This window comes from Typha latifolia, chromosome 8 (assembly GCF_019914945.1).
Source record: "Typha latifolia isolate L0001 chromosome 8, TyphaL0001v2, whole genome shotgun sequence".
Taxonomy (NCBI): Eukaryota; Viridiplantae; Streptophyta; class Magnoliopsida; order Poales; family Typhaceae; genus Typha; species Typha latifolia.
This window is the reverse complement of record NC_133093.1, coordinates 7,476,134-7,491,720: the sequence shown is the minus strand read 5'-3', so window position 1 is coordinate 7,491,720 and position 15,587 is coordinate 7,476,134. Positions and strand designations below refer to the sequence as shown.

General features: G+C 35.6%; 2 protein-coding genes across 2 annotated transcripts; one reads left to right on the top strand and one right to left on the bottom strand.

The window, feature by feature from the left end:
* Positions 1-266: 266 nt before the first annotated feature.
* LOC140793745 (glucose-1-phosphate adenylyltransferase small subunit, chloroplastic/amyloplastic) lies at positions 267-7,343 on the top strand. Its single transcript, XM_073145423.1, has 9 exons — positions 267-709; positions 2,003-2,299; positions 4,628-4,897; positions 5,049-5,228; positions 5,796-5,899; positions 6,005-6,116; positions 6,377-6,475; positions 6,548-6,667; positions 6,999-7,343. Exons 1-9 carry the CDS (start codon positions 461-463, stop codon positions 7,113-7,115), a joined length of 1,548 nt encoding a protein of 515 aa, XP_073001524.1. The 5' UTR covers positions 267-460; the 3' UTR covers positions 7,116-7,343.
* Positions 7,344-10,466: 3,123 nt separating this feature from the next.
* Positions 10,467-15,334, bottom strand: LOC140794001 (probable galacturonosyltransferase 4). Its single transcript, XM_073145808.1, has 9 exons — positions 14,938-15,334; positions 14,799-14,833; positions 14,652-14,693; positions 14,461-14,572; positions 14,082-14,263; positions 12,840-13,036; positions 12,380-12,737; positions 11,712-12,287; positions 10,467-10,966 (listed from the first exon to the last, which is right to left on the bottom strand). Exons 1-9 carry the CDS (start codon positions 15,035-15,037, stop codon positions 10,691-10,693), a joined length of 1,878 nt encoding a protein of 625 aa, XP_073001909.1. The 5' UTR covers positions 15,038-15,334; the 3' UTR covers positions 10,467-10,690.
* Positions 15,335-15,587: the final 253 nt, after the last annotated feature.

Below are 15,587 nucleotides of genomic sequence, written 5' to 3'. Positions count from 1 at the left end.
AAAATGACAACTATGCCTATACTTTCATATTTATTTTCCATTCTAACAAATAAATATAAGGGTATTTTTGTCATTATAAAGCCTTTGGTAATGCTATAAATAATAGTTTTACTAATGTTTATATTTTTTTTTAATCCCGATTATATTAAATACAAGTGTATTAAGAGGAGACGCAAAGCATTTAGCGTTTCACTTCCCAATAAATATCTTTGGTGGCATGAAACAACTATTATTTATTTTATGGAGTGGTCCACTATCTTATTTCCATATACGGAATGAAGTCCCCCGAACTCTTTCGAAGAAGGGTATTCGCGTAATTTGAGACCAATTCCAGCGCCCATTTTTGTGAGGCCACGAAGGTCTTATTTCTCGGATCGCGATAACCTCGTGAACCGAAGAGCCGATAAATTACCTCCTCTCTAGTCTCTCTCTCTCTCTCTCCAGAGCTCACTCCCAAGCAATGGCGATGGCAGCGAGAATGCCGACGAGCTCTAAAACCCTAATCCCATCGCTGTCGTCTCCTTCTTCGGATCGGAGGAGACCCAAGGCGGCGATGCTATCCTCCTCCTCCCACGTCGCAGGTGAGCGGCTCCTCTTCTCGGCGGCGGCGCTCGGGCGTCGCCGGAGATCGGCCCCCGTCGTAGTCTCCCCGAAGGCGGTCTCCGATTCCCGAAGCTCGCAGACATGCCTCGATCCCGACGCCAGTCGGGTGAGTTCTTGCTCTGTGCTATCCGAATTTTGAGGAAATTCGAGTTTACTGATCTTTTTGAGATTTTTTTGGTGGTTTCCCCTACGATCATGACGTGGATTTGGTCGATTTGGTAGAAATGTTCTGCCTTGCGGAGTAATCTGGGTTTTTGAGATGCCGTTGCGCTAAAAAGTTTGATATTTTATTTTTCCTTTTTGCTGTTTGGAATTTAAGTTCCGGTTGGGATCAATGGTTTTTGCTGATGACATCGAAATTACTTTTGGTAAATTCGTTTTCAGCTGTCTGATGTTTAAATGATTGATACTGAACAGAAGCTACTGCCAGAATGCAGTAAAAGATCTATAATTGCGGTTGATGAAATCTTATTTTTGGATGTATTTCGATGTTAGATTTTGATCTGTGTAGATCTTAGAAGTAATTATGAGTCTTAAGTAAGATTTTTTTTCACCACTAAAATAAGTGATCCAGAACCAGTGTTGCAGATGCCAAGGTATACCTTGCTTAATTTAAAAGAAAGTTACTCATCTGGCATGGTTGAAAGGCTTATTAATATTATATTACGATTGAATATCTAAAAATGGTTGCCAAATTGTTTTATATAAAGTTTTTGGCCTGATGTAAACAAGTCCAGGATAGATGGGACATCGATGACTGTATTAATTGAAAGAATTCGTTTAGTTCTAATTAAGATATACAGAAATCGATCTAATTTATTATATCCCTTCTTTTTAATGTTATCTTGAAGACTAGATGATACTCTTCTTGTTAAAAAAAAAAGATCTCTTGAAGAGTAAATTTTCACGTTGGCTTCCCAAGTTAATACTTCTTTTACATAGTTCCATCCCTAACAAGATTGGAAGATTTTACATGATTAGGGCATCTTCCCTTTTGTATCCTATGGCAGCAAAGGATGGAGCCCTATCCAGATTACTACACACAAGCCGGCATGTGTTCGTAATTCAAGGCAGACATCTGATTGCAACTCTACAATTTATCTGCCTATTAAACTCGTACATTCTCTGGATTTAGGTTAGAACATTGTAGACAAGTTGTTGATCTGAATCCTAGATTCATATAACAAAAGCACAAAATGTTCGTTTAATGTATGGTCTCTGCATTTACTAGTTTCGTCATGCTTACCACATGAAAGTACCATCCATAAATTCATTGCTTCTCGTTACAGAAATTATCAATGGATGTTTTTTGAACCGTATTTCTGATTTTAGCTGCTAATAACTGATTGAAGCTGCACTACAGAAAGTATCAAGGGATGTTTTTTGTTTTTCCTTGTAGAGTGTTTTGGGCATAATTCTTGGGGGTGGAGCTGGGACACGGTTGTATCCTCTAACAAAGAAGAGGGCAAAGCCAGCAGTTCCCTTAGGTGCCAACTACAGGCTGATAGATATTCCTGTCAGCAACTGCTTGAACAGTAATATTTCAAAGATTTATGTGCTGACACAGTTTAATTCTGCTTCACTCAACCGTCATCTATCACGAGCTTATGGAAGTAACATGGGCGGATACAAGAATGAAGGTTTTGTGGAAGTTCTTGCTGCACAACAGAGTCCAGAGAATCCCAACTGGTTTCAGGTATTACAAGGGTAGCACAAAATTTTTTTCTATTCTCAACACTAGTGCACCCAGTTAATTCAGTGATTATAGGACATATATACCTAACTTTAAAGAGAATATTGTGGTTGACATAGTCTTTTAACTCTATATGTTCATGTTGATATTTCTTTGGGGTTCACGCTATCTCATCTTCTTTATATATGGGTTATGTACTAAAATATCTATAACCCACTAAACAACGTGTAGTCAATGGTCACGCTCTAGAGCCAAAGATGGCATGTTTGATCCTGTTGTTAGAGGATTTGCCGTCTAAGCCTTTCCCCAAAAATTCCATGATAATGTAAGTGGCAACAAATTTGAGCAATATAGAGGGCCCAAGGTCACCAAGATAATCATACAGAATGAAGTACTTCTTTGTTATATTAAACCTATAAGTACTCAGTGCAGCAAACATAACTTCATACATTAAACGAGTTCATACCCTGATCATGCTTCATCTATCTAATGCTTCATTGCTTCAACAAAATTAAGGTTGCAGGTTGTAAAACTGAGTCCGCAAATTCAGGCTTAAGTTGCTGTAGTCTGCTAGCAGGAATAATTTGTTTTGGTACTGAAGCAGCTTTGAAGCTTCTGGGAATCTCATTCTGCTCTGTTTTCTTAGCCTCTTAACAAATTCCTTATATTCTTATGCATCATACCATATAGGAAAATTATACTGTCATAGGCTACCACACGATGAACTGGTGCATTTGATTCAAGTAGTGCAAGAGATAAAAGAAAATTGTAAAAGAAAATACTCTGTGAGATGTTGTTTTTCATGTCTAAATTGTAGCGAACCAATGAAATACATGCATTCCATATATATATATGGAATTGGCTTTATTGATTCGGCACTCGATGGTACCAGTGGAAAATCAAAGACGTCCCAATTTTCAGAAACATCCTATATGATCTAAAGATTAAAATTGTCTCGGAGCTGCCAGCCTAAAATGCAGCACCCGCATAGCGACCGCATATGTGGTTGCTTTTCCTTCTCTATCCCACAAAGGGTTAGGCTGCATAGGACCTCCACATGACTTGTTGGAGTCAATATGTCAAATTTTTAACTACAACTTTTACTAGCCTTGCACAACAAATTATTGTGAAGAGAGGGGTTTCTATCTTTCATATTTATCATTTAGGTCTTCTATTCTTTTGCATATTATGTATCATTTTAATGATTACTAATATTGAGCTTACATGCATCAACATTTCTGCTTGCATACTGCATATATGCTATGCAATCCCTTGGCCACCTGCATAGGTGGCCACCTTTTAGATCATTGCTATGTACCAAGTGTCCTCTTGATATCTCCTTCCTAAGCATCAAATGCATGCAAAATGGATAGCAAGAAGTTCTAGAATGCATACAAATGTCATAGCATATCTTATATGTTGATAAGGTTTATGCATCGATGCTTTTTGTCTGAACCAAAATTCAATAGGACAGGATGCTTCTAGACTAATATTGATGATTGAAACAACATATCCACTATTAAGATTATCTATGTCACATCACTTGCTGCACAGTTAATTGAATTCAATTGTATAATTCCATACACATCTTCATTGATTCAGATCACAATAAGTGGAATGGTCAATATGAAATTCCCAATTTTGACCTTCTTTCAATAGGGATGGCGCTTCATTTCTATAAATAAAAGTCTATCTTAAATCTCTGAAAATTTTGCATATAACATCCTATCTTTTAACAAAATTATAATTTACACCTTACATTTTCACCATTTGTAAATCAAGTCCTATAATTTAGCAAATATATCCGAAAAATACTATGAGTTAAATTTGAACTAAAACAGTGAGAATATTCTATTAAGTAGAGATATTTTATTTCTAAAATAATTAAAATGTCATTCTTTATAAAATAACTAAAATGCCTTTAGTATGATTTGATTAAAGGTAATCTCGTAATTTTTTTAATATAGTTAATTTCACCCAGATATTTGATTAAATTTAACTAATAAATCTAACAATAGGGTATTTTCTACACATATTTGCTAAATTATAGAGCTTGATTTATAAATAGTAAAAATGTAGAGTGTAAACTATAATTTTGTTAACATACAGAGTATTATATATGCAAATTTTCCTAAATCTTAATTCTTCTCTCTCCCACTCTGTGTATGTATGTGCATGTATGCTTATGAAATTTTTATTCAGCTGTTGGTCACTTGATGCTTAAGTATAGGTCATTTCAAACACAACCAAATTCTCTCAGTAGAAGCTATATTTCTGTCATATTGAGACCTTCATAGCTAAGTGCATTTCTTTCTGAATTGTGTTTTGCAGGGCACTGCTGATGCTGTAAGGCAATATCTGTGGCTTTTTGAAGAGCACAATGTTATGGAATATCTAGTTCTTGCTGGAGATCATTTATACCGAATGGACTATGAGAAGTTTATTCAAGCACATAGAGAAACAGATGCAGATATCACTGTAGCTGCATTGCCAATGGATGAAAAACGTGCAACAGCTTTTGGCCTAATGAAAATTGATGAAGAAGGGCGCATAATTGAATTTGCAGAGAAGCCTAAAGGAGAGCAGCTAAAAGCAATGAAGGTAAGAACAATTTAAGAAGCTTTGAGATATCTGCGAGGATAGTATGTCATTAAGTTGTTTTAATACTTGTAGCTCATTCTTCCCATGCAACAGATAAGGATCTAAAAAATGTCCATCATGATATCCTTGTTTCAATTTCTCTATCTTGCAGGTGGATACCACTATATTAGGCCTTGATGATGAGAGAGCAAAAGAGATGCCTTACATCGCTAGTATGGGTATCTATGTGATTAGCAAAGATATAATGTTGCAGTTACTTCGTGACAAGTTCCCTGGGGCTAATGACTTTGGAAGTGAAGTGATTCCTGGTGCGACAAATATTGGCAAGAGGGTACGTACAGTAGTTTGTATGCTTTGTTTCTGCATACTTCTATCGCTACTCTTTATTTGGAAACCTGTCAATTACATGTTCAGGAAGGACAACAGTTTATGGCAAAATAGATTGCTTTTGAGCAGCAAGAAGTTGTATCATTATTTCTTTAGATGTTGGTAACCATGTACATTCTGATTTCATAGTTCAACTCATGCAGCAGATGTTAGATTTCTTTTGTTATTGTGTTATTTGGCATTTAAAATATTTGTTCCTATCTCTGCTTAAAAGAAAATCTTAGATATTCGGTCAATTGGCTGGGCTTTTCAATTGGATACTGCTGCCACTAATCATTTTGAAACCCGTCAGTTAGATGTTCGGGAAGTCCAAAAGTACTTATAAAATTTTAATTTCCTATATTGTCTCAATCTGAGTGGCCTAAACGATACGGCAATGTAATTTGCTTTTAAGCATCAATAAGTTGTAGCATTTAGACTGTTCATTCCAATTTTTATGTACTGGTTGTTGTTGAAAAGTCCCATTTTTGGGCATCTAACTTCAGATACTCGTGCACATAAACATTTACAGGTACAAGCATACTTGTACGATGGTTACTGGGAAGACATTGGTACCATTGAGGCATTTTATAATGCAAATCTGGGAATAACAAAAAAGCCAGTTCCAGATTTCAGGTAAATCTCTTAGATGGCTTCAGAACTGTGTTTTGTAATAGATCATGTGACTTAGCTCTGTTAGTTCTGACCTAGCATTAACAAAAATCTGGATTATGTATGCAGCTTTTATGATCGTTCCGCTCCAATTTACACACAAGCTCGATATTTACCACCTTCTAAGATGCTTGATGCAGATGTCACTGACAGTGTTATTGGTGAGGGATGTGTGATTAAAGTAAGTTGATTTTGCATTACTTCTGTAGTTTTAGTTGTACAATAGATAAATTCTTTTGTCTGCTAAGCCTTTTTATCTTTTTAGGGCTATTCTATGTAGAACATTATCTTAACTCTGAATATGGATGCTGTATTATTATTAGCTTATATTCTTATATAGATACTTATCTTCAGTTTCATTTTCACTCTTTTAGAACAATTAATTCTGCTGAATACGATTTGAGACAAGACATGTGTAATGTTATCTTTTCTTGCTTGAAGAATTGCAAGATTCACCATTCTGTGGTCGGGCTCCGTTCCTGTATCTCTGAGGGTGCAATAATAGAAGACTCGTTACTCATGGGAGCTGATTACTATGAGGTACTGCATTCACAAATTTCAAACAAGCAATAACATAAGGCTGTTGATTTATGTATCGTTGTTTGTTGCCAGACTGATGCTGATAAGAGGTTCCTAGCTGCAAAAGGTAGTGTTCCAATTGGCATTGGGAAGAATTCTCATGTCAAGAGAGCTATTATTGATAAGAACGCCCGTATCGGAGATAATGTCATGGTAATCCTGCAGCACAGTGCTTAATTCTCCTATTTCTAAATTTCTTTGTTTGATATTCATGGTTTCTGTATAAGAAAAGAAAATCTGTTTTCTATTTTACAAATGGAATTTTTTTAAAACTTTGGTGTTTATAATCATCTAAAGTAGTTCTGATAATAAAATCATCATTAGTTTTTTTTTCTTTTTCACCTGTAATTCATATGATCCCCTATTGCAGTAGTGAAGCCTCTTTTCCCATACACTGCATCCCATCTGATTCGCTAATGAACTCTGGCATGCTTGATAAATAGATGTTAAATGACCCACTCTAATGCCTCTTTTGCTATTCCAGATCATCAATACTGATAATGTGCAAGAGGCAGCAAGGGAGACTGATGGCTATTTCATCAAGAGTGGTATCGTCACGGTAATCAAGGATGCGTTGATCCCTACTGGGACTATCATATGAGCTCAGCTTTAGCACCATGTAAATAAGGCGGCTCCGGCTCTTTTCACCTTTTCTAGGTATATGTAACTAGTTTTGTTTTCGTTCTAGCTTATGGTGCTTTGATGTAAGGAGGACCTGAGTGTGGCCTCTTTCAGATTCACCTGTTCTTTCTACTATGTAATAAGGCTTCTGACTTTATTTTGCATGGTATCAAATTTAATGCTGGTTATGAAGTGCCTTGAATGTGAATCATGTGACTTAGCGAAATGCACACTAAAGCTAGAGCATTGAAAAGATCTGTTACAGTGTGCAAAAGGGTATATGCTCTTGATTGCTATGTGGCTACTACCATTAACAATCCTGGTCAATTGAAATGATCCTTAGCCTCTGACAATCTTCTGCAATGTAGTGTTCTTCCACATCTCTGATATATGTGGACATTATTACATTCATGCTTGTTATTTTGCTAGTGCATAGTTGCATTTGTGCTTTTGAAGCTATGTAGCTCCATAGTATTCATCTATCTAATCTATGTAGTGATGTAAAGACTTACAAAGCCTCTTATTAGGCTTTAACACTTTGATCTGTAGAGCTCTTTCTTTCAGTAGGTTATTATTGCCATCTCCAACCTACTCTTGCTGTGTTCAGAGTTCTGACAGTATCACATGAACATCTTTATCCTTCAAGGAAGAGAAGTGAAAGATGAGATGAATTGGATGTGCATGATGATGCTGATGATATCCAATCAAAGGAATAATAATATTATTTTCTTCTCTGCATGGAAGGACCAAACTGCCCACTCAAATGGTGAGATTGTGTGATTACTAATTAGACAATTATTAATTTCGTCAAACTTTTCTTTAACTTATTATGAACTACGGGGTTTTCTTTGGAACTCTATGATCTATTAATTGAATTTGACAACCCCAAAACCACAGAAAGAACCAAAAAAAAAACTCTTGAAAATTGTTGATCTACTTCTTAGAAACTAAACAAGAACTACCACAGATTTGAAAGGCATTACATATCAAGAAGGGAGATGAAAAGGTAATAAAATAAAGGATTAAATATATTTTACTATTATGCACTTATGTCTAAAATTATTTTATCCCTTCCTATATTTTAAAAAAAATTATACTAGTTCTTATACTAATAATTAAAGTGGGGCTGCTAATTTTTCTATTAAATTTAATTGAAAGGCATCAAAATGACTAAAATACTCATATTGTGTTTGCTAGAGAAAATATGCAATTCTCTGAAATACTGCCACTAAATTACTAAAATAGTTATGACACCAGTTCCACTTTAGTCATAAGTATAAAAATTAGTTTAAGAATTTTTTAAATACATGCGGTAAAATAATTTGAGCATAAATACATAATAGTAAAATATATTTAACCCTAAAAGAGTAAAAATAAATAAATAAATATTTATTTAGCGATCATGCACACCACATTACCTCCAACGGCCAGATTACTCGCTAAAATCACATTTTAGTCTCAACTCGTGTGTGTGCCCAATCAAAAGTCAAAGCCAACGAGATCAGTTAACTTAAGACAAAGCTAGTAAATTAATCAAATTATCAGAATTACATGGATCATGATAACATTTCCTGCTGGTTAAATAGAATAATGAAGAATAGCAGTTGTTTATGTTTAGAATAGTTGACCTCTTATATTTCTCCTAAATAACTTAGAAAGTCGATTTTCAAATAAATACCCCGGTAGGTGAATTTTAAAATATATAAGCTTTAAGTTAGTGAATTTTGAGATAGTGATTTCACCAACCAAAAAAAATCTAAGATAAACGCTGATTGAATCAGCATTTTATATAAGAAATATTCTCTTAGAGCATCTCCGCTTGCTCCTCCAAATATGGAGCCAAAAATAGAGCAAGAGCCCAGTGCACTCCATATATATTATAAAATAATATAATATATATTATTATATTAGCTATTTTAAATTGCTTAATAGATCATTTTAGCGTTATTATTTTTTATTAAAAAAATATATGGTTAGAAAACTCTCATCGAGATCTTTAAAATAAGATTAATATTCAATAATTTTAGAAATAATTTTAAATTACTACTTTTTTAATTAAACGCATCGAAATAAGCATTACATGTCATTAACTAAAAATATCAAAATTACATTACCTAAAATAAGCAGAAATTAACCAAACATAATAAAAGCAATAGATGTTTAATATTCTGGTAAGTCATCTCCGTAGCCACCGGTTCCGGTTCCGTAGCCACCGGTTCCAGTTCCATAGCCACCTTCTCTTTCTTGACTGTGTCCACCTTCTTGCGATGAACCTCCAACTTTTTAATGAATATTGCTTCTTCTACAAATTTCTTGTCTTTTTCTTTGAAAGAAAGCACGTTCATTCGGATCTTTAATTTTATTTAAATCAATTGACAAGATCTCTCTGTCCTCGCGATCACGATTAATATTCAATTGCATAGCTCGTAGCTCTAACTTTTTTTTTTTTTCCAATTTAAACATCATCATTTGTTGCATATAATTTTGAGTAATTATATTTTAGGATACATAATTTATTAGACTCATTTTTATAAATAATAAAAAAAATTAATTTAAATTAACTCAAAAATAATTTAATATTAGACTTATTTTTATAAATAATAAAAAATTAAAATTAAAATTAACTCAAAAGTAATTTAATATTAGACTCATTTTAAAGGTCTCGATGAGACCTTTCCAATGGTATTATTTTTGTTAAAAACCGATTAGTAAAATTAATTATATACTTAGCTTAACTAACTAAATTATTTAACAAAGGATACAAATGGAATTAAAATTATTGAATATAACACTTATTGGGCAATTTTGGTATTTTCAAAAAATTGATGTGACAAATGGAGCCCGACTCCATTTTCATAGTGGGGCTCCAAATTTAGAGCCCCAAATTTAGAGTTTTGGAACCCGGTTGGAGATACTCTTAATACAGTACACTAAGGCACAGTGATTATGTGGCAAAAACTCACCTAGAAAGGTATTTCTATTTCTTAGAAAACATAAAAAAGGCCAAAAATTCTTTGGTTATTTGGTTCCATGTAATTGAAGAAACATACGTATACACATACACTGCAATTTGAAAATCAATTCTTGGTCTATAAATCTCATAGTATATCATTTCCAATGGCCACATACACTAATTCTTATGCAGCATCTTGACATCCGCTTGCTTCAATTAACTGGATGTCAACCACAAATCTCAAATTTTGATGGAAAGGAAAGGAAAGAGAGGAGGATCCAAAGTTTTCACTTAGCTGACAGTATCTTGACACGAACTCAAAAGGCCTTTTCCACTTCTTTCAACAACAACAAAAGATAAAAGAAAGAATAACCCACATAATGGAACTTACTGATTGAGATTTAGTACTGAAGAATGAGTGCAACTGCAGTTCCGCAGTAGGGCACAAAACAAGTGAGTAGGAAAAGCTACACAAATTATATGCCTACCGAATAGAAAAATAGCAAATCAAATAATCAACTAGACTACAAAGAGCAGAGGGCACCAAACAACAACTGGGGTGTGGTAACATAGTCGAAAAGATATCAAGATACCATCTCCCTTTATGGACTGATATTGCAGTCCCGTAGATAAACCTGGTCGTAGTTTACATATTTCGACCAGTACTTGCGGTACTTAGGCAAGGCAATCTCCAACCAAGGCTTCATGTTTCCATTGTAATGGATGACTGCAGCCCGTTCAATGTCCTTGGTGTTTACATGTGGATTATAGCCGAGACCAAGCACATGCCATGATCGGTCGAGGGGGAATGTGCGGTTCCAGAATGTAATCAAACCAGCTGGAAGAGTTCCCAACTTCCACAGCAGTCTGTCATGATTCTGCAGATAAAACATATAGTGGGAGAAAAGCATGAGACATTTTAATGGAAGGTCCACATAGAATGATTCAAAAGACATGAAAAAAGGAGAAGGCAGACATGGATATCTAGTTTTAGTAATGCTGAATAATTTATGTTTCTCTACCTTTTCTGGAAACACAAACCTCCTCAAATAAGATATAGCGATACTGTATATTAAAAGCATTAAGATCTCCTTCACTTCAGAATTATGATATAATAACAATAATTTTTGGTCATGCTAGGCAAAATATTATGCTGAATGAGAATGCAACTATAGAAGGTAATGCAATCCAAAGCAATATTATACTTTATAACAGCTAAGTGGATTCTGTTCAAACAAATGAAACTTTCTGGCAAAGATTCTGAACCCATAATTCTCATGAAATGACTCAGGACTCACATAATTATTGCAATTGAATTATGGTAAAGAAGAAAGTGGCAATGCATTTTTTTTTCAAGTGAAATTGGTGCAAGATAGAATTCCAAGTGTTAAACAAACTGTATGCATATCATTTCAAGTCAAAGGTTCAGTAAATTGGGGAAAAATTACGTGTATATGTTATTTGCTATCATATTTTTGCATGTATTCATTTTCAGATAAAAGTAAAACTGGATGATAGCTTTGTACAAAGATATGAGGAAAGGTGAAGCCCAATTATAAATGCAAAAGTCAGACAACTAAATTAAATTATGACATTGCAAGAAACATGATGATTGTATCTTACGAGCTTCTGCCAGGAGTGATAGACTTCGGTTATCCTTTGGTTCCTCCATTCAGCCAAATCAAATATATTCATTCCATATGCCCACCCACAAGAGCGAGGGTCAAAATTTTTGGCAATAAGTGGATTAGAGAAGTTTAGATACCGATCAAAACGGTGGAAGCTTTCTCCACAAGTTTCAACTGCACCATTCACCTTCCCTTTCAGATCAACCATCCAAAGGCCACTGAGGTCCTTATGTACTACAACATCATCATCTAAAAATACCACCTTGTTGAGCTTTGGAAAGATCTCAGGTAGGTAGAATCGCAAATGATTTAGGATTGAAAGATACTTTGGGTTTCGGTACTTCAAGTTTGTGTCAGAGCCTCCACGATGAGTTTTAAAATAATAGTCGATCATAGATTGTGACCCAAGTTGTTTCAGTACGGGACTATAGCTAGCGTTAAGCCACGTAAACTCTTCAATATTTTGAACTTGTACTGTGGCTTTTCCAGGAGGATTAGCTAGGAACCACATCCTCATAGCGGCATAATTGAGTCTATCAGTCACTATGTGGAAAACATGATTTGAAGGATTCTGCAGGAAAAAGACATTAACGTAATCATTAAATATTCCAAGAGTCAATATAATAGCTCACAAGAAAATCTGGTGATATTTAAGCAGCCTGCCTTAGCATTAAGCACAGTTGAGTTAACAACCACGGCTGTCGCCAATATGTTATCTGAGAACAAGGCATAGTGATATAGATTGGGGTCTTCAATTTTCCCTTGGTTTGGGAACTGCTGCTGACCAGGGTTCAGTGCAAAGTACTCGGTAGAAAGCCTCAAGGGTAGGCAATGAAGACCTTTGGGAAGGGTCTTAGCTGCAAGTTGGGTTAGAAATAACGTCTGCTTCTTATGAATTCGTAACTGGTCCTCAGCAGAGTGAAGCATAGCACGGAGCTTCTTAATGACACCAGCACAATCGTCTTGGATTTGCTTGCCCTTAGCCAATGTCTGTTCCATTGCCGTCAGTTTCTCGTAGGCACTAAATTAGTCAGCATAAAATAAATGATCAATACACTGATAATTAAAAAAAAAAAAATTGTTAACCTCGAGTTATTGCACACAGGCCAACTATCCCACTTACTTCCTAGGTAGGTCTGAGTCCTTCGATGCATCACCAAGTGTTCTTTGGATATCCCTTATACGTCCTCGCAATTCCCTGATAAAGTGAGGATTTGTTCGAGTGGCACCAAGGCCAAGGTAGACTTTTGCTCTGATCAATTGATCCCTAAGAAGCCGAACTCTAGCATCAGGCATTGATTGCATGTCTGATTTATTTTCCTGCAAAAAAATGACATGTAAGCAGTTAGAGAAAATGGTAAAGTAACATCAGTCAAACACCAGAGGGCACAATAGTTGCGAGATTATGTTGTTACTTCACTCGGTAAAAGTAGCATTTTATGTCAATTCTTGCAGTACACCTAAAACCTATTCAAAACTAATAGGGAAACTTACAAAATACCCCCATGGTCTCCATGACCCCATATGATAGTGACATCAGGCTAGTAGAAAGTATACAAAATTTATTGAAGCAGCCATCCAAATAAAAGAGCATCAAGACAAAAAATGAAATTGGTAGGTACATGCATAAGGAAATGCATTCCGTAATGAAACCGACAAGACCAATCACATTCACAAACTAAATGATATGATGATGCTTCAATTCTCTTTGAAGGATAGCCATGAAAGATATATCTCCTCTGGTTAACATTAGTAACGTCTTCCCAGCTAATCCAGCAATCTCTGAAGTTTCCACTAACCCAGTGCCATTACCCAAGGAACAGAAAATATATAAACACAGAGTTGATCATAAAATACATTGATGAAAATGATTCCATAAAACGTGAGCTGAAAATAACTCCTAATTGTGATGACCTCAATGGGATTGTCATAACTACTGACTCCAAAATGTATTACCCACCATTAAGGCAATAACAGTCACTTTCTTGCAGGCCTCTTCTATTCATGCAAATGAATCATTACAACTGAATACTCCAAGCCATTAGGTGAGATGACTAAACAGAGCGACTGAAATGCATCTAAACACATGCATGCATACTAATTATACAACAAAATTGGGACTTTACCATTAGTTAACAAGCACATAACAGATAAACAGAGTTGCATGTCACAATCAGAAAATGAAGCATGTCACAACTCACAACCAACCCACATGAGCAAACTGACAATGTGAAATTTCCACCCTGTCAGCATGCTAATTTTCAAAATTAATAAATTTTCACTACATTTCACAATAAATAAACTGCAGGCAAAAAGATATTTAATCCTAGGATTAACCAGATTTCCATATGAATAAACAAGATACCTCTTTCTGACGGAGTGTATCCTTGATCTCCTTATCTGAATTCAGCTTCCCCATGCCATTGTTGTCTGTTGGCTTACCAATCACTTGTTTGATCACGCCCCCCGACTCTGTCCGAGTCCCTTCATCTGTGGCTTCAGACAGTACCCTGCTCTTGTGCTCTCCAGATCCCCTTAATGGCAATCCTGTAAATAAAGTGATGACCACCAGTCTTAACTCACCAAGATTATATAATCGTAAAAAAGTAAATCCTACCACTCAATTTTGTTCTGATTCTAAGTTCAGAACGTAAAGTTTTAAGAAAAAGCTGACACCAAGTCCAAAACTTTAGTTCCAAAAACAAAAAGAAAAAAGTGCAAGGAAAAAAACTTTCCATCTTTACCTCCCACTGTTGCCGATCTACTGTCCAATTGAGCCGCCGAAACGTGACCTGAATTGATCCGGTTATCGAAATACACAATCCCAATTGGTTCTTTTACAGCATCCATTGATTCCTAAGCACAATCCAATAACTAACTCAGTCTAATAACATACAAATTGCACAAAAATCATAAAATTTTAATAGAAAACTACCTGAGGAAGCGCATTTAGTTTCTCCATCTCGATACCGTGACCCTGCATTTCTCAGTCCAGAAAAAAAAAATCAAGAAATGGACAAATTATCTCAACAATCTCCCAAACGAAACCAGAAATGGACCAAATCCAACTCAAATTACTCACCACATTCGAAAGTTCGTCAAGGAAATCACCATGTTCTGCCAAAAAGAAAAGAAAGACAAAAGAAAAAAAAACAGATAAGCACGAAATTTGCACACAAAAAAATCCGATCTTCGCACTTCTTCCGGGATCGGGAGCTCACGGATGGAATCAGCGGCATTGGAGAGGCGATCGGTGTAGAGAACAAGGGGTGCGAGAACCGTGAGGCAGAGCAAGACCAGCACCAGCTTCCTCCTCACCATCTTAGCCTCTCACCGGAAACCGCTCATCCCCCACTCAAATCTAACCGGAAAACCGCCTTTCCCACACGAAAGATGGGAATTTGGGGCGAATTCGACGTCGAAAACTGCTAGATTTCGATGGAGAACCACTTTTTCATCGCAAAAGGGAAGCAGCTTCCGGGATTTCCTCTCACTTTCGGAGTTTTCCTAGAGAGGGAAAGAGTTGGAGAGAGAGAGAAGGGTAAAGGGCGATAGGGTTGTCTCTAATTCTCTATCTGTCGTCCATTTTCCTAAACGGTGACTATCACATGTGAATATGTGATGATAAATATATCCCCGTCTTTTCTGAAGGGGCACTCCTTTTCCCTTTTACTATTTTACCCTTGCCTGGGAAACAATTACCGCAAAAAAAAAATATTTAGAGAAATTTTTAAATAACAACCTACATTTTCTTTTCTTTTTATTAACACCCCCACCAAATCAGAAATTTATCTCCATATCTAATCGCCAAAATTTATTCCACCAAAGGGTCATTTGGGTATTTTAAAAAATTTAATAATATTTTAACATA